The 20,953-nt window shown below is 48.8% G+C and overlaps 2 protein-coding genes across 15 annotated transcripts; one reads left to right on the plus strand and one right to left on the minus strand.

Moving 5' to 3' along the window:
• Nucleotides 1-442: 442 nt before the first annotated feature.
• Nucleotides 443-3,177, minus strand: ZNF768 (zinc finger protein 768). Of its 3 annotated transcripts, none has more exons than XM_035135272.3 (2): nt 2,711-3,177; nt 443-1,920 (listed from the first exon to the last, which is right to left on the minus strand). In XM_035135272.3, exons 1-2 carry the CDS (start codon nt 3,009-3,011, stop codon nt 986-988), a joined length of 1,236 nt encoding a protein of 411 aa, XP_034991163.3. In that variant the 5' UTR covers nt 3,012-3,177; the 3' UTR covers nt 443-985. The 3 variants fall into 3 exon arrangements, with proteins under 3 accessions (XP_034991163.3, XP_088511537.1, XP_060137692.2); XM_088655411.1 differs by having other exon boundaries at nt 443-1,881; nt 2,711-2,938; XM_060281709.2 differs by having other exon boundaries at nt 443-1,923; nt 2,711-2,938.
• Nucleotides 3,178-5,510: 2,333 nt separating this feature from the next.
• On the plus strand, nt 5,511-19,531 carry PRR14 (proline rich 14). 12 transcript variants are annotated; one of them, XM_035135246.3, is made up of 12 exons: nt 5,511-5,695; nt 9,954-10,147; nt 10,250-10,517; nt 11,351-11,481; nt 11,583-11,844; nt 11,971-12,020; nt 12,302-12,390; nt 13,061-13,793; nt 14,535-14,643; nt 14,793-14,899; nt 15,537-15,608; nt 17,575-19,531. In XM_035135246.3, exons 2-12 carry the CDS (start codon nt 10,050-10,052, stop codon nt 17,828-17,830), a joined length of 2,175 nt encoding a protein of 724 aa, XP_034991137.3. In that variant the 5' UTR covers nt 5,511-5,695; nt 9,954-10,049; the 3' UTR covers nt 17,831-19,531. The 12 variants fall into 12 exon arrangements, with proteins under 12 accessions (XP_034991137.3, XP_034991140.3, XP_034991138.3 ...); XM_035135249.3 differs by having other exon boundaries at nt 9,957-10,147; XM_035135247.3 differs by having other exon boundaries at nt 5,511-5,565.
• Nucleotides 19,532-20,953: the final 1,422 nt, after the last annotated feature.

Here is a 20,953-nt window from a genome sequence, read left to right on the forward strand (position 1 = left end):
TATGACCAGGCTGTACACTCTCAGTATATTTTGGAATATAGTTACGGTAAGTACCAGCACAGTTATTACTACTTATCACTATATGGGAAAGAAAAAGATCACCTGCTGGTACTATTTTCTTTTCCTTTATTCTTTCTTTTATTTAAATTATAATGGTTTTCTAACAAGCAGCTCTCTTGTGCCCATTTACCTGGTGGAACTTACTTCTGAATGGAAGAAGTACTGTAAGTTCCACCGGGGTGGATTTTGGTAATCTTTGTAATATGGCCACCTGTGTGAGGCCAAAATTTGGTACCCCCAAATGATTCTTCTCATTATTTTCTCCCCCTTGGCTTGGCACCCTGTGTGGGAACCGTCTGCACCATCCTAAATCTGGCACTCATTCCACTGAACATAGTGGAATTTACATTTGGGATGCACAGAACAATTAACAAGAATATTATAATTTGCAACAAATAAAATTAATTTATTTCCTTTCAGTGTCAATAATAAGGTTTTTCATAGATACATGTGTTTTCCTCATGATTTCTGCAGCAAGAACCTTTTGTTGTCAAATCACCTCATATAAAAATAAGCCCCTGTACCACTTGAGTGCTGCAATCATACCCATGTCTACTCAGAAGTAAGTCCCATTTAATTCAGTGGGGCTTACCCCCAAGTAAGTGGGCATAAACTTGCAGCCTTGGACTTTCCCTCTCCATTTTGGATTCTAACACACAGTAGCTTCAAATTTGCCTTGTGACATCTGTACCCCCCTGGACTCACGCTTCAGGCCTTCTCCCCAAGTGGATTCTTTATGGTCTAGTGCAGGCATCCCCGAACTTCGGCCCTCCAGATGTTTTGGACTACAATTCCCATCATCCCTGACCACTGGTCCTGTTAGCTAGGGATCATGGGAGTTGTAGGCCAAAACATCTGGAGGGCCGCAGTTTGGGGATGCCTGCTCTAGTGAGTCCCACACCCCGGTACTAAGTTCCACTGCCACTCAGGAAGTGTCAGGAGATTTCTTAGCCTGGTGGATTGTCTCATGTTGGTTACGGTTGGAATTCTGACTGAAGCCCTTTCCGCACAGCCGACACTTGTAGGGCCTCTCTCCCGTGTGTATTCGCTGGTGCTCAATGAGGACCGAGCTGCGCGTAAAACTCTTGCCACATTTCACACAGGTGTAGGGCTTTTCTCCTGTGTGGGTAATGTGGTGCCGGATGAAATCTGTGCTGCGTGCAAAGCATTTCCCGCACTCGGGGCACCTGTAGGGCTTCTCCATGCTATGGCTTTTCTGATACTTCATCACCATCTTTGAGCTCCATGAGGAACTTCCCCCTGGAGACTGAGATCCGAGTCCGAGCTCAGCTCTTGCACCTTCATCAATTATTTTCAGGCTTTTAGGCCCACACCTCTGAACCTCTGTCCTTTGCCAAGTTGATCCCCAGTGTATTGGGTTGCTCCTTTTCTCCTTCCCATGAGTCCTCTCATGCTGCTTACAGTTGGAGCTCTGGCTAAATCCTTGCCCACAGTGGCTGCACTTGTATGGCTTCTCACCCGTATGAATTCTCTGGTGCTCCAGGAGGATTGAACTCCGACTGAAGCTCTTCCCACAGTCCAGGCACAGATAAGGCCTTTCTCCCGTGTGGGTCCTCTGGTGCCTCAAGAGGTCTGTGCTCCTGCGGTAATTTTTCCCGCAGTCGGGGCATTTGTAGGATTTTGTTTTGCCACACAAGGCCTGCGTAGGGTTCTTCAAGTCCCCTTTACAAGAAGTCGACTGGTCTTTCGCAGAGCCTCCTTTCTGTAGCACCTTATTTCCACTTCCGCTGGAGCTGCTTGAGGAAATGGGATGTGGCTGTGCACCATCTTCCTGTGGGTTTTCCACTTTGTTCTTGCTCTCTGCAGGGAGAGACAGAATCCAGGCAGAATTTGCTCCATCTGCTGCAGACAGAAAAGAGGCTTGATCACCAAATTAAGCACTTGGTTTTGAAACATAACCAATCCACACACATTCAGTGGCTCGATGGGAGGGCGGGCAGGTGTCAACCTGGGCACAATTTTGCACCCACCCTCCACCATGGTTCTGCTTGTGCACAGACTCAGGTAGTGTGAGAGGCAGAATAAGGCAGGAATGGAGAAGCTTTTGGCCCACCCGATGCTACTCGGCCACAACATCCATCATCCCTGGCCATTGGCCATGTTGGTTGGGCTGATTGGAATCCAATAACATCTGGCGGGCCACAGGTTTCCCCATCCCTGGGTTAAGCGCTGCAAGATGAGGAATCCCTCTGAAAAACATCTTGGAAAGAAAAAATGCACAGGAAGATGGTGTGATATCTACCACAAAAACCAAGAAGCCCCTGGGTTAAGAAATATGTAGGCTGCATCCATAGGAAGAGAGAAACAGTGTTAACAGTTTTTGTGGGGTTTGCAGCAGTCTCCTAACCATGCCTACTCAGTATTAAGGCCTATGGAATTAAGTGGTGCTTACTTCCGGGTAAATGGGGTTAGGCTTGCAGTGTTACTCAGGAAACCTACTGCTTCAGTTTCATCTATCCCTTGCACGCCCATAAACACGAGTCCATCTCCCACTTTCTAACATGTAGGTAGACATTTCAAGATCCAAACTTTAGACCTGGCTAAAAATACTATTCTAGGGCAGATCCCTGGGTCAGGTTTAGCCCCGGTTTCCGAGCAAACCCTCCGTCCATACTCCCCACATGCTCACCTGGTGTTAGCACCAGGGCACTTCCAGCAGGGACGGGCAGGAGGAGGTACACGGAGCCGTCAGCAGGGCCTCCAAGCCACCGAGGGTGGCTGCGGGCAGGAGCAGCCGAGGGAGCCCCTGCGGCCATAGCAGGGGCAGCAAGCGGGCGAGGGCGGCGTAAGGCGCGCGAGGGGCAGCCTGAACGAGCGCCGCGCTTGGCGCGCACTGTCCCACTCAGCCGACGCAGCGCAAGGCACGGTGAGGAAGAGGGCTGGCTCTGCGCGGCATCCTGGGAGGCGTAGTTTCCCCAAGCGGGTGACATTTAAAAGAAAAGGTCTGGGTGGAAATACTGTAAGCCCATTGATCCTGAGGGGAGAGGACGGGCGAATCCTAGAGATGAAGGGGGGCGGAAGCAGCTGTCATTTAGAACCGAAAAAGCGGTGTAGCCAACGCTTGTGAGCGCCGGGGGCTGATAGACTCCAACTCCCATCAGCTTCAGCCAGCATAGCAAATGGCAAGGGATGATGGGAATTGCAGTCCAACAACGTCTGGGAAGGGGTCAGATGGGAGAATTGAATGGTACCTTCATTCGGGCAAGGCTTCGTCCAATAAAAAGGGCGAGTGTAGGGCAGAGATTTGCTAAGGGATATAATTATTCTTATTTAGTTATGAAATTTGTATACCACCCTTTATCCTTTGATCTCAGGGTGGTTCAAAACATAAAAATGCAAGATGAAGCACAAAATATGTTACAAAAAGGACAAGACCACAAACTAATAACTCCCCTTCACCCCACCCCACAAACACATTTAAAAGAGTATATGATGTTAATCAGCCCAAGGCCTGGTTGCCTTCACCTGGCACCTGAAGGTGTATATAATGAAGGCGCCATTCAAACCTCCTTGCAAAAGGGCCCATTCTCATACAGTATTGCCACCTTCTTCTGGAGGAGGCACACGCTAAGGACCTCAGAGGATGATTGCAGGGTGCTGCTGGGTGGTTCATATGGGGAGAGTCAACCCTTGAGGTATTGTGGTCAGGAGCCATTTAAGGCTTTATAGGTCAAAACCAGCACTTTGAATGGGGCCTGGAAACTGCTTCTGTTGGAAGCAGTTTGTGCTGAAACCTGGCTGAAACTCAGGTTGAAATGGATCTAGATTAAATCAGTTTCCTCCCCCTGAGTTTTCTAACCTAAAATAAACTGGGTTAGATTCATTCACTGACTGGATTCATTCCAGTCAGAGGGACTCTGGCCAGGTCTGCATGGGATAGCCGGGCCCACCCATCGCCAGCTAAGCTGGCAATCCCTACCATGTCTACTCCATGAGGTAAGTGGGGGTAAGGAGTACACCTTTACTGATCACTACTACTTTCAGAGAGAGATGAGGGGGAATATGCACAGATCCTGGTCAGTCTGAAAGGGACCCAGGTGGCGCTGTGGTTAAACCACTGAGCCTAGGGCTTGCTGATCAGAAGGTTGATGGTTCGAATCCCTGTGACGGGGTGAGCTCCCGTTGCTTGGCCCCAGCTCCTGCCAACCTAGCAGTTCGAAAGCACATCAAAATGCAAGTAGATAAATAGGAACCGCTATAGCGGGAAGGTAAATGTGCTGCTTTGGTTTGCCAGAAGCGGCTTTGTCATGCTGGCCACATGACCTGGAAGCTATACGCTGGCTCCCTCGGCCAATAATGCGAGATGAGCGCGCAACCCCAGAGTCGGTCACAACTGGACCTAATGGTCAGGGGTCCCTTTACCTTTACCTTTACTACTTTCAGAGAAAGATGAGGGGGAATATGCACAGATCCTGGTCAGTCTGATTCCTTGGCAAAGATCATTCTGTCTTAGTGGTCTCCTTTGGCACAGAAGTGCCTAGTTCTGAGCAGACATGCCTAGGAGTGTGGAGGGAATGAACTGGCAAGATGGTGAGCACTTCATACCTCAGCATTGTTTAAAAATTATGAACACAAATGTTTTTCCTCCAGGCAAAAATTCCTCTTCTCCTAGGCTTTTGGCTAATTAAACAATATACAGTATGGCCCTTTAAACTGTGTGTGTGTTGGAGGCAGTATTGTTTTGTTTGCTACTATGTTATGTATTTTTGTGTTTTTATGTTGCAAACCACCATGTGACCCTCGGATGAAGGGTGGTATAGAAATGTAATAAATAATAATAACATATTAAACTAGTCTTTGTGTGTGTGTGGTGTTTTGCACTGCCTTAAAACGAACTTAGTCCTGCATTGCAGGGGGTTCAACTGGATGACCCTTGGGGTCTCTTCCAGCTATATAATTCTATAATTCTAATCTAATACAGAAACCTCCCTCAGAAACCGCGTGTATGACGAAACGACCTCCCGAAAGGAAGGAACCAAGGAAACTTACTATTTTTTATTTCATCGCATCCAACTGGAAAATGGAAACACGGCTCCTTTAAAGCCTGAATTTCTGGTCTTCCCCTCAAATGGCGGCGTCTTAACGGCGCCAACCAGACTCTGCCCTCACCCAAAATGGCTACCGCCCTGTACGTTTTCCTTCCTATTTTCTTCTCATTCCCTGCCCTTTCTTGAGATGGCGGACCTGCTGACTTCAGCGGCGCTGACGCCTTTTAGCGAAAAAGGCGGCCGCACCGCTTTTTTTTGCAACACAAACTCAAAAAGTCTACAACCAACTTTTTGTTGTTGTTGCCCTGAACAGCGATGGCGGCGCTGTAGTTACCAGACGCCGGTAAAGAAACCGCGCGCCCATTGGTTGGGACCATTTACAAGACGCATGGCCATTGGGTGGGCTGTATGTGGAGACGGCCCGGGCTCTGTCCAGCGGCTGCTTGAAGAAGGGCGAGGGGAGGAGGAAGAGCTGGTGAGTTGGAGAGAGGAGGAGGTAAAGGCGGGGTCGAGCGTGTGGAGTAGTTTTATTTATTTTATTTTTTTCCAAATTGAGATGCGGGTGCTTATCAGTTTGTTTGCTTGAGGCAGGCGAGAAGCCCGAGGAAGGGAGGGAGGCGGCGGAGGTGAGACCTGGATGGGACGGGCGAGGGGGGCGCCGCTCCCGGGTCCGGTGGCCGGCCGGTGCCGAGTCGGGCGCGCCTGGCGGATTGCGGGGCTCGGGCGAAGGAGGAGACGGGGGGCGGGGAGGGGGCAACTTGTGGGGAGGATCGAGAGGGGGTGGAAGGAGCAAAAGGCCACCACGTGGGGGCCAGATATTTGGGGCGGAGGGGACCCCCATGAAATTGGAGGTCCCATGAAATTGGAGGGTTTTTTGTGGGGTGGGGAGAAGGGCGGAAGGATCCGGAGGAGGCGTCTGAGGGGTCAGAGGTGGGCACCGTCCAGCCCCACACTTCACCCGGCGTCGGTTAGGGGTGCGCGGAGGAACTATCCACCCGGCGCATCCTCTTCCTGACGCTGTAGCTCTCCCTCGGAGGAGGAGAAGGAGTTGCAGCCTCCGCCTCTGCTCGCCTTTTCCTCCCGCCAGGGAGCGGTGCTGACCCTGCCTAGGGCAGAGCACGGGGCACCGGGGGGGGGGGGGCGCGGATGAGGAGCCGACAGGTCATCGGAGGCAAACTTTTCCTCCTCACACCGCCGCCTCGTCTGTAGCCGGCCCTTTTAGGTCAGTGAGGGAGGAATCGGCGGGAGAGCTAAAAGGGACGGATCTTGAGGCGGTGGGGATAGTTAGGAGGTGACTCCCAAGAGAAAGAGGGGCCTGACGGTGCCCGTGCTTACCTATGTGTGGGGTGAGCCTAGGCTGCGAAGCAGGGGTGGGGTGGGGGGAAGGGATCCTGAATAGACGGCAGACCCCTTTCCTCCAGCATTCTAGAATTGCCACTGAAATCCAGTTCTGGGAAATATCATTGGGTCGGGTGCAACCCTAGGTTATGGTTTCCCTTATTCCACATGCCCCACATGCTCATCTGGTGTACTCACCAAGGGTCCATCGCCAGGGATGGTAAGGGGCAGGAGCAGGTAGGATGGTGTCTCCACTTCCATAGGTTTTTAATATGTGTGTGTGTGGTTATCAAAGGGTGTGGCATGAGGGGATGGCAAGTGTGGCAGGAAAAGTCAAGGACAATTAATATTATATTTTGGCAATGATTCATATTCTTATGTAGCTGCATTGTTTTATACTTTCTGGATGCCGCATGCTCATATTATTTCATAATACAAATATTACACAATACTGTACTGTACAAATATATATATATTATAATACAAACAAATAATGAATAACAATAAACCAAACGGTGGTAAAGGTAAAGGGACCCCTGACCGTCCAGTCGCAAATAACTCTGGGGTTGCGGCGCTCTTCTTGCTTTACTGGCCGAGGGAGCCAACATTTGTCCGCAGTGGTCATGTGGCCAGCATGACTAAGCCGCTTCTGGCAAACCAGAGCAGCGCACAGAAACGCTGTTTACCTTGCTGCTGGAGCGGTACCTATTTATCTGTTTGCACTTTGATGTGCTTTTGAACTGCTAGGTGGGCAGGAGCAGGGACCGAGCAGCAGGAGCTCACCCCTTCGTGGAGATTAAAACCACTGACCTTCTCATTGGCAAGCCCTAAGCTGTGTGGTTTAGACCACAGCGCCACCCATGTCCCTAACAAACAGGGTATACAGAAGCTCAAATAAAACTATTATTTTGGTATCTCTGGCGATCCTTCACATTTGTGTTCCTTTTCCATGGTTTAGATGGAATAGAATGGTTTTGTTCAAAATTGTTTTAATACCTCTTGTCAGTTGTTTCGAGTTAATGTGTTTTGTAACAGAGTAGTGCTTAATTTCCATGAAAACATTATTTTGGTGCAAAAATATTGCAATTAATTTATTTTAAATGAATTTGCTGTAATACAAAAAAGAGAGTCAGAATATGGTTTAATTCTGCAAATACCCTTTATTGATGAGCCCAGACCCCTGTGACTTTAGTAATATAATGTTAGTTACCATCTGCTATGATAAAAATTGTTTGAAAAATTAGAGCAGTTACAATAGTATTTCAGCATTCCTCCCTCAGTTTTTACAATTTCATGTACGGTATGCTTCATAAATTTCCCCATCAAACCCAAAACCCTTCTGAAAACTATTGACTTTTAACCTTTCCACTTGTCTGAAAACCCAATAAAACCCCTTTTGAGGAGAAATTTTCAGTGCTTAAGTCTTTGATCATGTTCTGAATGTTTTCTTTGAAGTCAGTTTAGGCTGCTTTGATGTTCAATGCCCATATTCATGACCTCATTTGCAGGTATCTGCCATTTAGGCTGTCAGATAAACAATGCTAGCCTCTAATGGTTTTATTTTTGCATCCCATTTAGAAGCAAATCCTCATGCGTTTTAGCTATGATTTGATTAATTTCGGTCAGGAGGTCTTATTCTTCTTTGGATAGTTTTAAGGCTTTTGGAACCAAGCTGGGACCTATAGTTTCTTTTTCAGTTAAGGTATCCTTTACCCTCATTCTCTGATAGTGAAGTAGAGTCCTTTCTTGTTCAGAGCCAAAATTTGATCAGCAAAGATCACAAGCATTCCTTGTGATCTTTGCTGATCAAGTTTTGAGGAGGATTGCTGTTTACATTGTACCTCTATGTCCAAGGGACAGAACTCCCATCTTTGCCTGCCATCTTTGTCAGTGGCATCACACCCACCAATCTTCTTCCATACCGGTAGTTAAGGAGACCCAGGGAATAATTATGCTGCAGAACCGGAAATACAAAGATCAGTGGATTTTTAAAACCCCCATAAATGCTGCTAATACCTAATAAATATTAAAATACGGACTCCTGGGAGGAAAATATTGGATGGTAGAGATCACAGTGTCTTTGCTGAAGGAAGCAGCTGTCCAAGCTGGTTAGTCCAGGACTCTACTGGGAAAATATAGTCTGAGACAGCCTAATATTGCCACTGGCAGTAGCCCCAGCAAAATCACCTACCCTCTGCTCACTTGGTTGCTTGCCTCTTATTTGTTTCATCTTGCCATGACTTGGGACGTTTTCATTGGCTTGAGTTTTATCACCCGGCATTACTTGGCATTGCCTACCCTTCATCCCACAGTCTTGCTGGACCTTTTCTTGCCTGGGGTAAATTTTGAGAATAATCCGTAATGAGATGTCAAATGTGAGGAAGGTAACAGACAAGGCGAATGTCTGAGCAAGGCTCCTGTCATGTGCGGAAATGTAAATCCACTAAAACGTTGGTCTGCCTTTAGTGTGTATCTGTGTTGCAAAGTTGGGCAACCTATGTCCCTGAACATGATGTTGGACTCCCAACTGCCATTAGCTCTTGCCAGCAAGGCCAGTTGGTAGAGTAGGAGACTTTTAATCTCAGGGTTGTGGGTTTGAGCCCCATGTTGGGCGAAAAGATTCCTCCATGGTAGGGGGTTACACTAGATGACGCCTGTGGTCCCTTCCAATTACAATTCTATGTACTGTAGACCAACACCAGTGCAGGGCAACAGGTTCCCTCTTCCTGTTCTGTTGAGCCCTTTTAAAAGCCGTGGAGTGTGTTTTCCAGCTTGCATTTCCTTCTGCCTTGCTTGCTGTTAGTACATACCTTTGTGGTGCTTCTGTTTCTAGCCCCCACCTTTAATTTGCTGTCCCCCATTTGGCAAGTGCCTACTTGGTTTTGCCAATCTCACTGGGTGGAGGGATCTGCAGAAGCAACACATTGTCTTCCATGGAGAAGTTTTCCCTTCCTACCTGAGCTTCTAGTTTTGTAGCCCTGGAGAGTCTCTGTGAAGGAAGGGCATTTTTTTGGTTGTTGCTAATGTACTATTTGCATTGCTCCTAATGATTTATAATTACCCTCTCTGAGGGGAAACCTAATACAGTAAGCTCCCATGCTGGCCTCTGTGTCTTGTTCAGTGCCATTGGAGGGATGCATGTTTGAGCCTGCTGGTCCTTCAGAAAGGAGGGGGTAGCATTGCTAGGGTTTTTTAGTCAGGCTGTGTACTCCCCTGACCCACGTGGGGTTCAATGCTTACACACGCTTAGCTGGGAGGAAGTCCTATTGAACCCAGGGGAGAGAGGCCTACTTCTGCGTAGACAAGAACAGGATTTCCCTCTTTACCATCGTTTGCTTTGTTCAGAAGTAAATGTGAAGTTTTCTGCAGCTAGTAAAGAGAATTGTGATTTGTCATCTGCGCAGGAGGTTTTGACAATCTGGGTGTGGTGTTACACATTCCAGGTTAATCTGGATTAAAGTAGCATTTGGCTTTAAAAGGCAGAAATATATCTGAGGACCATAGGAATGCAGACATTTTAATTCTGGTTTTCTTTCTTTTCTGAAGCAGAGAAGTGAAGAATGAAGACCCTGTGGGCTGTTCTGGGGCGGCCACCTTCCTGATGCCAGGAAGGGGTGGGGTGTCTCCCTTCTTAGACAGGCCATGGAGTGGCCCCTCCTTGAACGAACATCTGAGGGGAACCCTCAGCCAATGTCACACTTGGAGAGGCAGATCAGACGGCGAAAGATCCTCATCTACAGGTGAGAGAAGAGTGGCTCTCCTCCCTGTCAAACTGTGGGAGAGGCGAGACAGAAATTGTGTCACCGCTGTGACATTCTCTCTGTGTCCTCCAATGTTTCCAGGCCTTCATCTGAGGAGCAGGAATCCTCAGCCCTACTCCAGAAACCCCTCGAGACCGGGGGGGCATGCCCCCTTCCATGTGGCGATGCCGAGTTGTCACCCAGCAAGAGGCAGCGGCTTCAACAGGGGTTGCCCCAAATGGTGGAACCGAACGGGGAAGTTTGCGGCGCGGCGGGAGAGACCTTGTGGCGGGTGGCCTCTCCCATGGAGAAGCAGCAGCGGAAGATGCTGGCTGTCAACCTGGAGGACTTTTCAACAGCCCAAATGCTTGTGAGGATGCCACAGTGCAGGGGCTGGGTTGCAGGGGGCATGAGAGGATTCCTAATGGGCTGTATGAAATCTGGTTGAACAGGTCTCAAGGCCCCAGTTCCATAGTTTTCCCCAGTGCTGATCCCAGGTGGCGCTGTGGTTAAACCACTGAGCCTAGGGCTTGCTGATCAGAAGGTCAGCGGTTCGAATCCCTGTGACGGGGTGAGCTCCCGTTGCTTGGTCCCAGCTCCTGCCAACCTAGCAGTTCGAAAGCACGTCAAAATGCAAGTAGATAAATAGGAACCGCTACAGCGGGAAGGTAAACGGCGTTTCCATGTGCTGCTCTGGTTTGCCAGAAGCGGCTTTGTCATGCTGGCCACATGACCTGGAAGCTATACGCCGGCTCCCTTGGCCAATAATGCGAGATGAGCGCGCAACCCCAGAGTCGGTCACGACTGGACCTAATGGTCAGGGGTCCCTTTACCTTTACTTTACTCACCATGAAGTTGTTACAGTAAGTGCCACACTTTTTAAAAACAACAAAAAAGAGTTTCCGGCACTGCGTACCCTTGAGAACCTCCTAACAAAAAACACTGGTTTTCCCACTGTGCATTGCAACTCCCAGGGTGCTTTGCACTACCAGACCCGGAGAATTGTGACCTATAGTGTACCTCTTGCATTGTGATGGAGGAGTCAAGCCACCTGGATTAAGGACACTGAAGGATGCTTTGTCCCCATTAGTCGATTCCTGAGTAAACATACACATGGAAGGTGGGGGGAAAGGGGAAAGGAGGCCCCTGACCCTCATTATCCTTAAGCTCTTTGAAACTTGGTGTGCGCCTCTCTTTGCCCAGAATGATCCACAAGCGGGCTCTCCTCCCCAAAGACCTGACACATCTCCCTGCGCAAATCCCCCCCAGTCAGCAGCTGTGAATGAAGACAGAGTTTCCTGGTCAACAAAGACACAAAGTAGTCCAGTGTGCAGGTGAGGAGAGGCCCCAGGGAGGCGGAAGGCGTGGAACAGCTTTGGGATCGAGCACCTGATTAAAAACGTTCTGCCTTTTTTCTTACCCTTCCTACCCTCAGATCGTCTCCCCCTAAGGGCTACCCTCCATCCCATCGAGAGCCTCAAGAGAAGTTGGACCATGCCCGCCAGCAACTGTGGGACAAGAGAGTGTGTCCCTCACGGTGTCGTGCTTCAGAGCGCCTGCACGCCAAGAGGCAGCGCCTTCAGAAGGGGGCTTCCCTTGCAAATGGGAGTGAGGGGACAAAGACCTCCCTGCTGGAGGCGGCACATCAGCAAATCCTCGCCACCAGTTTGGAGGCTGGTTCCTTGAGCCAAGCTCTGGTTAGTTAAGGTTGGGAAGCAGCCTCACCAAATAGTGCTGGGAGGGACAGGGAGAAACCTGTTGAAGGAGTGGGATGGTGGTGGCTTGGTCCACATTTTGATTCAGCTGTCTTTTCTTGCTGGCAGGTTGCCGGTGTTGGCAAGGAGCAGCCGGAGACCTCCCCAGCCCCCTGTGGGTGAGTGCCCCCCCAAAGCAATGAAGGCACAGAACTGCTTGTGCCTCCCCCATCCCTTAAAGATAGTGCCAATCACCCAGCAAGAGAAGCGATCCACTTCAAGGGTTACAGTTGGTGCCTATTGTGCCATCCCAAACTCCCTTGGAGGGTAAAGTGATGGTCTCTTTCCTTTTGGGAGAAATGCTAACTTTGATCCCGTGGGTGTTTCTCAAAGCATGGGGAGGAGAGGGGCTAAGGAGACTGCTTTATCACTGCCCCATTGTGTTTCTGTGGTTAATTAGGAGTGATCAGCTGATGCTGCCTCACCAACCATCTCCAAATGGGGACACCCAAACCCCTCGAGACCCACAAGAACAGTGTAATCAAACAGGTAGGGAAAACTCTTGATTCAGGTGTTGTGTCCTGTTAAGTCTGTCCTTTAGTGCAAAGTGGCATCTCAGGGGTGTGCAAGTATTTTGTGTGTGTGTGTGTGTGTGTGTGTGTGTGTGTGTGTAACTTCACTGGAACATCCCTGGTCCCATGGAGCCTGAAAACCCCTTTGGTAATGCAGGAAAATTTCACACGTTGGACTGAATCCAAGCCAAATGAGCAGTCATCTCCTACCCATGGCAAGGTGTTTGTGGGGCTGGATGAAGGGGGCACAGACTGAGGCATCCAGATGGGAGTGCCAAGAGTCAAGCTGGGCTGAATATCAGAAATCTTCAGAAATCTTGAGACCAGTTAATAATTTAAGAAAGGCAATAGCTAAGCAGCTGGAGGAAGATTCCCAGGTAAACACAGAAGAGGAAGATGTCTGTATCCTTCACAAAGTGTGTGAGTTTCGGTGTGTTGGGGGATGACAACTCTTGACTCTAGGTCAGAGATTGGAAACCTTTGGCCCTTCAGATGTTGCTGAATGACCTCTCCCACCAGCTCCAGCAAGTGTGGCTAATGGGCAAGGATGATGGAAATTGTAGTCCCATAAGCCTGGATGACCACAGTTTGGGGAAGGCTGCCTTTGGTCCTCTTGTGACAATGTTGTTCCTTTCCCTTCCTGCCAGATGTGTCCACTGAAGCTCCGTCCTGGCTGCCTTCAGCCTCTGCTCTATTGCGTCCATCGGCTGCCTCCCGTTTCCGGCACTGGGGTCTGGCCCCTGTCTTCCAGAGTGTGCGCTCCAAGCTGGAGGCCTTTGCTGACATCTTCCTGACCCCGTCCAAGCCAGCCGTGCTGTCCACTGAAGGGCCCTCGTCCCTCCCCCCCTGCCCCCCAGGGAATGAGGAGCAGGAGGCAGCCGAGCCGAGGACACCCCGCCAAAGAGTCAACATTGAGGTGAAAATCGCCATTTCGGAACCACGCCCCCGGAAGAGGAGCTGCCAGCACGAGGAGGAGGAAGAAGAGGAGGAGGAAGAGGAGATGGGTGACGCGGTGGTGAGCGGGCGGCCCCCTATCCGCCAGTGGCGCCTGAACAAAGGGCACCCAGCCTCTCAGCCCCGCCTCGGACGCAGCTATTCTTGCCCTGACTTCCCTGATGCCCGCTTGTGGCAAGCCTCCCCTGTGGCCCTTTCGCTCTCTGCGCAGCTGCGACAGCGTCGCCACACCGTCTGCAGCCTGGAAGTGTCCCGGGAGCTGGGCCGCCCCACCCCGCCCTGCCTGCGCAAGGAGGTGTATCCTTTCAGCACACCCCCTGCACACTTCTTGCTGGGTCCCTCCGTGCACGTTCCCCACTGCGATGGCTCCCCCTACGCCTCCCATGTGCCTTCCTGCCACCGTGAACCAGACACTGTCCATTCCAGGTAAAAATATTCTCCTCCCCGCAAGCTGTTTGTTATCCCTGAAGAGTCTAACAGAGCTGTTCCCTTTGAACACCATAAAAGGGCACAAATGACATGTTAGGTAAGTGTTTGCTCCTTTCCCATTCAAAACCAAGAGGGAGAAAGAAGCAAGCACTGTGGGGTTGTTTGTGCCATTCTAGGGTGGTTGTTTAAAAAAACCTCAGAGGCTGTATCCTCCTTGGAGTGGACATATTGAAGTTAATGGATCCAAGTTAATTTCATTTACTTCAAGGGGGTCTACTCTGAAGAGGAAATATCTACTGTGTATGTGGAGGAGTTGTGTCCTAGTGGAAGCACATCCTCAGAGATCTATTGTTCTATCCCCTGCACCTCCAGCAACAGCTTCTTGAGTGGCAGTTTTGGAAAAGCCCCTTTCCTGAAAACCAGGCAGTGGAGATGATTTCAGACCAGAAGCACCAGAGGTCTGATTCTTAATAAGGCATTTCATTGACTAGTTCTTGAGGCAAATGGGCTGAGCCTCTTCCCCCTTTGGTTCTGCGCACAGGCAGAAAGGCTCCGTTTTCCCCGCAGGGCTTCAGAACTTCCATGATGCTTTGCACCCTCAGTGCTGTGTGGCATTGCTTTGCTGGCTTGCCTTCCTCTTTTAAAGTCCCCTCCACCCAAGAGGGAGAACTGTCAGCTGGGAAACATCGACGTCTAACACTTATACACGATACTTGGTTTCTCCTCTGTGCTCTGCAGGGACCCCTCGCCCGATCATGGACGGAGGGCGCCTGGGGTTGGCTTGGACGTGGTCGACTCAGAGTTGCTCACGTCGGAGCAGATGATGCTTTCAGAAGTTGAGATGAAGGTCAGTTGCTGTTTGACTCAAGCTTCTCAATTAGGAGGTGCTGCACCGTGAAGAATGGGGGTCTGTGGTACCTGCTCTTGGTTTGAGGGCCGTTTTGCTTTGCCATTGTGGCCTTTCAAAATCCTTCTTAACCTCCCTAAAACCTGCAGGGATCCCAAGACAACACCGTAGGGAAGGTGTCCTCCATAAGGATCCGCAAGACACCGTCCAAGCAGCAAGCAAATCTCACTCCCATGGGGCTTCCCCGGCCCGTCAGGTGAGGGCTAGAGTGAAATGGAGGGGGCCTTTCTGCAAAAGTAGATGAGTAGCTTGTGAATTAGACTGACAGTGGTTTAGGAACTCTGGATTCAGATTCCACAGTGCTTGGAAAGGAGGTGGATGTGGTCTTATATAGTCTGGGGGCAGATGAGTGCTTTAAGAGAAGGGGCACGCCCTAAGGGGGGGGGAATGGTTTTGGGCATTTTAAAATTAAAAGTACTAGCTGAGTTGAACCTGCCAGTAAAGAATTAGGGCTGTCCACCAATGTTAAGGATTTGTTAGTTGATCATCTGCCTTTCAATTGGAACAAATGCAGAGCCTCTCTGACAGGGACCACTTGATTGGTGGGGTGTGTGCTGACTCTGGTACTCTTGGGACCTCAGGAAAGCAATAAAAACCCAGTGGGCTAAACCATTGGGCCTGATTCAGATTGAATTGCAAGCTTTAAGAGGTCAGCTGGTGGTTTCTGGGCAGAGCATGGGAGCAAAGCGGGGTAGCAGGGAAAGCAATCTGGTGCCCAGCAGGGCTAAGTGAGTATTCCTATATATCTATATCTACACGCACACACACATATTTTATCGTAGGCCAAGGCCATTTCTGGGTGATGAACTCTATTCTCTTCTTTCCTGTGTCAGGTTGAACAAGAAAGAGTTCAGCCTGGAGGAGATCTACACCAACAAGAACTACCGCACACCCACAGAGAAGAGGTGAGGAAGTCTGCTGGCATCTGTCCTTTCCTAAGACACCAGCATTCATTACTTTTACATGCACACACACTTCTCTCTCTCCCCTCGGTCATTTCAAGCCAGCAACAGCAGATTCTGTCTTCAGCATCTGCAAGTGATAAGCACTACCTCCTTCAGTCTGAATATATTTGTGAACATGCATAAAACGGGATGGGGAGGGTAGTAATGGGGCAGTGGTGGTCACAGGGGCATAGAGTGGTACAAGCTCTCCCTATTTTCTGAGCCTTTGAAGGTCCACCTAGTCCAACCTGCTGCCTTCGGGGAAGCCAGCAAGCAGTTGGCGGGCTCTGTAGCACACTTCTGCTCATGTTTGTTTTTATTCATTTTATGTAACAAAATTTGTATACCAATTGATTCTAATGAAATTTCAGGGCATCTTGCAAAAGAATGAAATAACCCATTATCAATAAGAGACACTTAAAAACAGGTGTTTTTAAAACGTTCAAAACTGATTGAAATCAACAAAGGCAAATGAAAACATGCGTAGCTTCTGCAGGTCTAGACAGGCTTGCCTAAACAAAAATGCTTTAAGCAGGGGCCATAAAAAGTGCAGCCAAGGCACCTGCATGATATCAATAGGCAGGGAGTTCCAATGTGTAGGTGCTGCTGCACTATAGGATGGATTTCATACAACTGCCAAATGAGTATCCTGTTACACCTGTAAACAATGCGAGTTCCTCTCGTTGAAGTGGTTGAGTGGGCAGATATGGAGAAAGGCAATCCCAAAAGTAAACACTATTCTTGGGCAGCTGGTAGTCAGAGGCATACAGTATTATCTCTGTCCCTAGAGATACTACTAGTCATTGATAAGCCTTATCACCCATGAACTTCATAATCCCCTTTTAAAGATCTCCCATTTGGTGACCGTCGCTGCACCTAAACCAGGGGCAGAGAACCTTTTTCACCTAGTGGGTCAGATCCTAACTTGATGGCAACTGATGGGCCATATTTAACAGGCAGGTGGGACAACCTACCTGTCCATCACCACGTCATCTAGCTGCCCATCTAGCTGCCAAGGTCCACTTTTCAGCACTTTTATGTTATGGACCACCCTGAGATGAAGGGTGGTGTACAAATTTAAGAAATGAAATGAAATGGCCCTGCTGGTCCTGTAGCACTAAGTGGTTTGCCTCGAAACCACAGCTGAAACGGGAAATGCAGTTTCAAGAGAAACTGGTGCTATTGGAACAAGCAAAAGAGCACTCTGGATCTCACTGCAAACTCCTGGTGGTTCTTTTGTAGCCTGACTGGACCAGCAGTAAATAGAATACAAGTGAAATGCCAACCACATACAGTTTTAACATCAGCCCCATATCCTGAAAGCAATATGCAAATATGTGGATGAACTGTGGTCCTCTGGCTTATGATATGCTTTGTCTATGGCCCTTGGAACTGATAAATCTCTCATTCCCCGTGCTGTACTTCATGGTCATTGCTGCACCGTATTTCTGCTCCTGTTAATACTTGTAGCCCTCAGAATTTTATCTACTTTCCTGAGAAGTGCTGCTTTTAATTTAGAAGTTTCGAGTTCTCAAGATGGATGAAGCAAATACTTGACATGAGCAGTGAATGCCGAAAGCTCTGAATGCGAAGGGGACCCTGGGCTGGAGTCTTGAGTTTTCTATGAAGGTTCCAGGACATGTTCTGTGACTTCTCATTCTTGCCACCCTCCAAACCTCTTTTGTGCTTGTGTGTGCCACATGTTGCCAAAACATCCCGATTTTGACCCATGCCTTAAAAACCAGACTGCATCATGGCAGAGCGTGGTGACCTTAACTGTTGCATTGTTCGTTCCAGCTATAAAATGTCAGCAGTTTTGTAGTTAGTTTGCATTTGTTTATGCTTTTTATACTGCTAGGCTTAGTGGAGTCTGAGAGGTCGTCTCCTTTTTTCCTGGTGTCCCACCTCTTCCTTTCTACCCCTGCAGGTCATTTGAGACCATCTTTGAGGTGCCTCTGGAACGCAATGGAGCGCTCATTTTCACCAGCCAGCGCAAGCTGAAGCGGGCCATGGAATTCCAGGAGGGAGGCCTCCCTCGCAAGCAGCGCAAAGCCCACTCCCGAAGGCGTCGCAGGGCAGCAGGAGGGCGGAGGGTAAAGAAGCCTCAGAGTCCAGAGCTGGAGGAGAAGCTGCAGCAGCGGCTGGCTGAACTGGATGCCCTGTTTGAGGGAGAAGAATGCTGAGATCTGAGCAAGAGGCTAAAGGAAAAGGCAGCACCCCGAGGAGCCCAAGCAAAAGAGGTTGCTGGTGTTGTTGTTGTTTTTAAAAAAACTCTACCGAAGTCACCAATACCACTCCAAGTTTCTCCTGTGGTACTGTTTATTCTCCACTTTCCCATCAAACCAGCCTTCTGTGCCTGTTGCCTCCTCCTCCCTTGATCACTCTCTAAGCCACAGGCTTTGCTGCTTTGAAAAGTGCCTGGGTGCCTATCTGTGCCACCTGGCCCAGCCAGCATGCTGCCTGCTCTGGTACCACGCGAATCCCCTTTTGCTTGGCTCTTTGGCTCGCAAGCGGAAGGGGAAGAATGTTTGTGGTGCCCCAGAGTTGCCCGTCCTCTGCCCTCTTCCTCCTGTGCCCAGTGCCCAGCGCCATTGTGCCATCTGCGAGAGACTTAGGTGAGCAAGGGATGGGCCTAGCCAAGTGAGGGCCTAGTTGCCTTTTCTGGAGCGGCCATTGCCATCAAACCAAATAGGAATGCAGAACCGATGTTCCTGTTGGACGGGAAGGAGAAAGAAAAAAGGGACTGTGTGAAAGAATCAGCAGGAGCAGGTTTTTGTTATGGCACAGCAGATGATGTGGCAGAAGAGACAATGTAGCAGTAGGCTAGGCAATGGGGACGTGTCCACCTGTTTAAGCACAGACAGTGGATGGGTGGCTGGGAATCCTGAGAGAATGCCTTTGCGTCTCTGGATCAAGGCCTCTGGGTGTTCCTAGCTTGGATCAACTGTTCTGTTAGGAATGATGTGTTTTTGGTTTTCATTTTTTTATTAATCTATATTTCTAATAAACTTTGTCTCTTGGGGGGGGAGAATAAAACCACATATTGCCGGTTGCTCCTTAACTGGCCTTGGTGGGACTCTGAATGCAGCTTTAAGGGAGACCTCAATGGATAATTTTGCCTTGGAACAAGGGCATAGCAACCAGAAAATGAAAATCCATAGCAAGCGATGGATCATATATCATTGCCACACTAAATTAATTTCCCCAGCCAATGTTGCCTCCTATCAGGAATGGTGGTAGATGCATTGGCTGTGGCAAAAAGCAAAATTGCTGTGATGCGGGACCAAATGGCAAGAAAGAAGTCGAGTGAACTGCACCCGGTTGTACTACAATTGTACATGTATGAGAGACTACAACAAATAACAAATATGTGGATTTGTGTAGCCTCTGGTGCAAATTCAGTAGCTGTGCCCAGTTTAAAATCTGTTTTGAGGTGATACGTTCACCTTCAAAACTACCATAGTCTAGAGTTGACATTGGTTAAATTAACTCCGTCATTCGTTACAGGAAAAGACAAGTGTGTCTGATTGATTCCTTATTGTTAGTATTGTAACAGTAATATCTCATTTTATCAAATTAACAGGTTTTGCGTGGGAGTGGAGACATTTCCATCCTATTCACTCTCACAGGCCTTTCTTTGGTCAGTTTGTCTACTGGAAAATGCCTTTTCTTGTAAGTTAACTGCTTAGGATTTATTGAGCAGCTTTTATCCCAGTACAGTAGGCTCTGGTCAAAGTTTGCAAGACTCTGAAGCCCTGACAAAAGTTCTGCTGCTCCACACGTGCATCAGGAGAAAGGTCCCCCTGTCTATAGTTATGTAAACTGCTTAGAGATTTTGATGCTATATAAAACTGGTTAAATAAACATGGTACACCTTCCCTCCATACGGTTGTGGATGAAACAAACTCTTCAAGGCTTAGGTTTGGCTACGTTCATTCTGTACTTTTGCTTCTGTTCAGTATTTTTTTATTACCTTGCTACGTTGCTAAAGTACGAACAGCTGAGGTCCACTCTTCACAACCTCAGCTGCATAATGACAGGAAGAGGTGGAGATGGGTGGGGTAAACACTGCCCAACCTTTGCCAAGCCTGCATGTTGTGGGCTGAGACTGGTTGTTTTGAGATGCCACCATCCTGAAGAGGATGGCACCACTCTTGGGTGCCTACCTGGTTCCACCATTAAGGTGCTTTCCTTTCCCAATCACCAGTCTGGGTAGGAGCTGGAGATAATGTGTAGTGCACAACATTAGCCTCATAATCCACTTCAGGTGCATTGCTGGGTGGGGATGGTTGCATTTTTCGCTAACCTTGCTCTAGTGCAGGCATGTCAAACATGCGGCCCTCCAGATGTTTTGGCCTACAACTCCCATGATCCCTAGCTAGCAGGACCAGTGGTTGGGGAAGATGGGAATTGTAGTCCAAAACATCTGGAGGGCCGCATGTTTGACATGCCTGCTCTAGTGTGTATCTCAGACTTGTCTTCCTCTCAGTCCCGCCTGCTTTTATTAATTTACAGGTTTAAATATTGCACAGTAAACAAAGGACCTGGGATGTGAACATACCTATAAAAAAGCACACAATACTTATGCCAACATCTGGATGGTGATACACAATAAATTATTGGCTGAAGAACGCATTGGAAAAGCAAGCAGAAGAGGCTTAAGCAGGCATCTGAAACAAAATACTTGTGTTCGCTTCATGGTAAAAGGGAGTTACAGAACCTAGGTGCAGACACATTAAATGCCCTCTTGTAGAAGCAGCAAGGTAAGCAGAATGTGGCACCCTTAGTAGTCCCAGCTGCTGGACCAAACCCAATAAAAAGCCTCGCCTAGGATGCATCACTGTATTGTATAATGTTGAGCTTACAAATATATGACACACAGTGGCCAAGCTATCCCAATCCAGGAATTGTCCTCTCAGACAAAGGTTTATAGATGGAGCTCCTGGCCATTGAGACCACACGGATCCAGGAGCACCTTCAAGATGCAAACCACCCAAGGGAGTGTGACCCATCTGGAACAGATAATTTGACATGGGAACCACTCAACCACAGTCCTTGGTCTTACTGGGATTCATTCAGTCCACTGGTCCAGGGTGTGGACAGCCTAACCTGAATCGGAGGTATAAAAGAAGCAGAGCGGAATGTTGGCATACTGATGACATCCTGTCCCAAAATTCCTAGCAACTTTATACGTATGGTAAAAAGACATTGGTGATAAAGTGGTGCCTTGTGGTGCACCATAATGTAAAACCACCGTGGCACCAATGAGTATCTTTTCAACTGCTACTCTCTGGACCTAAACCTGC

This window comes from Zootoca vivipara, chromosome 12 (assembly GCF_965207765.1).
Source record: "Zootoca vivipara chromosome 12, rZooViv2.hap1.1, whole genome shotgun sequence".
Classification (NCBI taxonomy): domain Eukaryota; kingdom Metazoa; phylum Chordata; class Lepidosauria; order Squamata; family Lacertidae; genus Zootoca; species Zootoca vivipara.

Bases quoted from the DNA above. Each gene is read 5' to 3' on its own strand.
- PRR14 (XM_035135246.3), top strand. From the start codon at position 10,050: ATGGAGTGGCCCCTCCTTGAACGAACATCTGAGGGGAACCCTCAGCCA. The intron at 10,148-10,249 runs GTGAGAGAAGAG...CAATGTTTCCAG, and splicing joins CGAAAGATCCTCATCTACAG to GCCTTCATCTGAGGAGCAGG. The intron at 12,021-12,301 runs GTGAGTGCCCCC...GTGGTTAATTAG, and splicing joins ACCTCCCCAGCCCCCTGTGG to GAGTGATCAGCTGATGCTGC.
- ZNF768 (XM_035135272.3), bottom strand. From the start codon at position 3,011: ATGTCACCCGCTTGGGGAAACTACGCCTCCCAGGATGCCGCGCAGAGC. The intron at 1,921-2,710 runs GTGAGCATGTGG...TGTCTGCAGCAG, and splicing joins TGCCCTGGTGCTAACACCAG to ATGGAGCAAATTCTGCCTGG.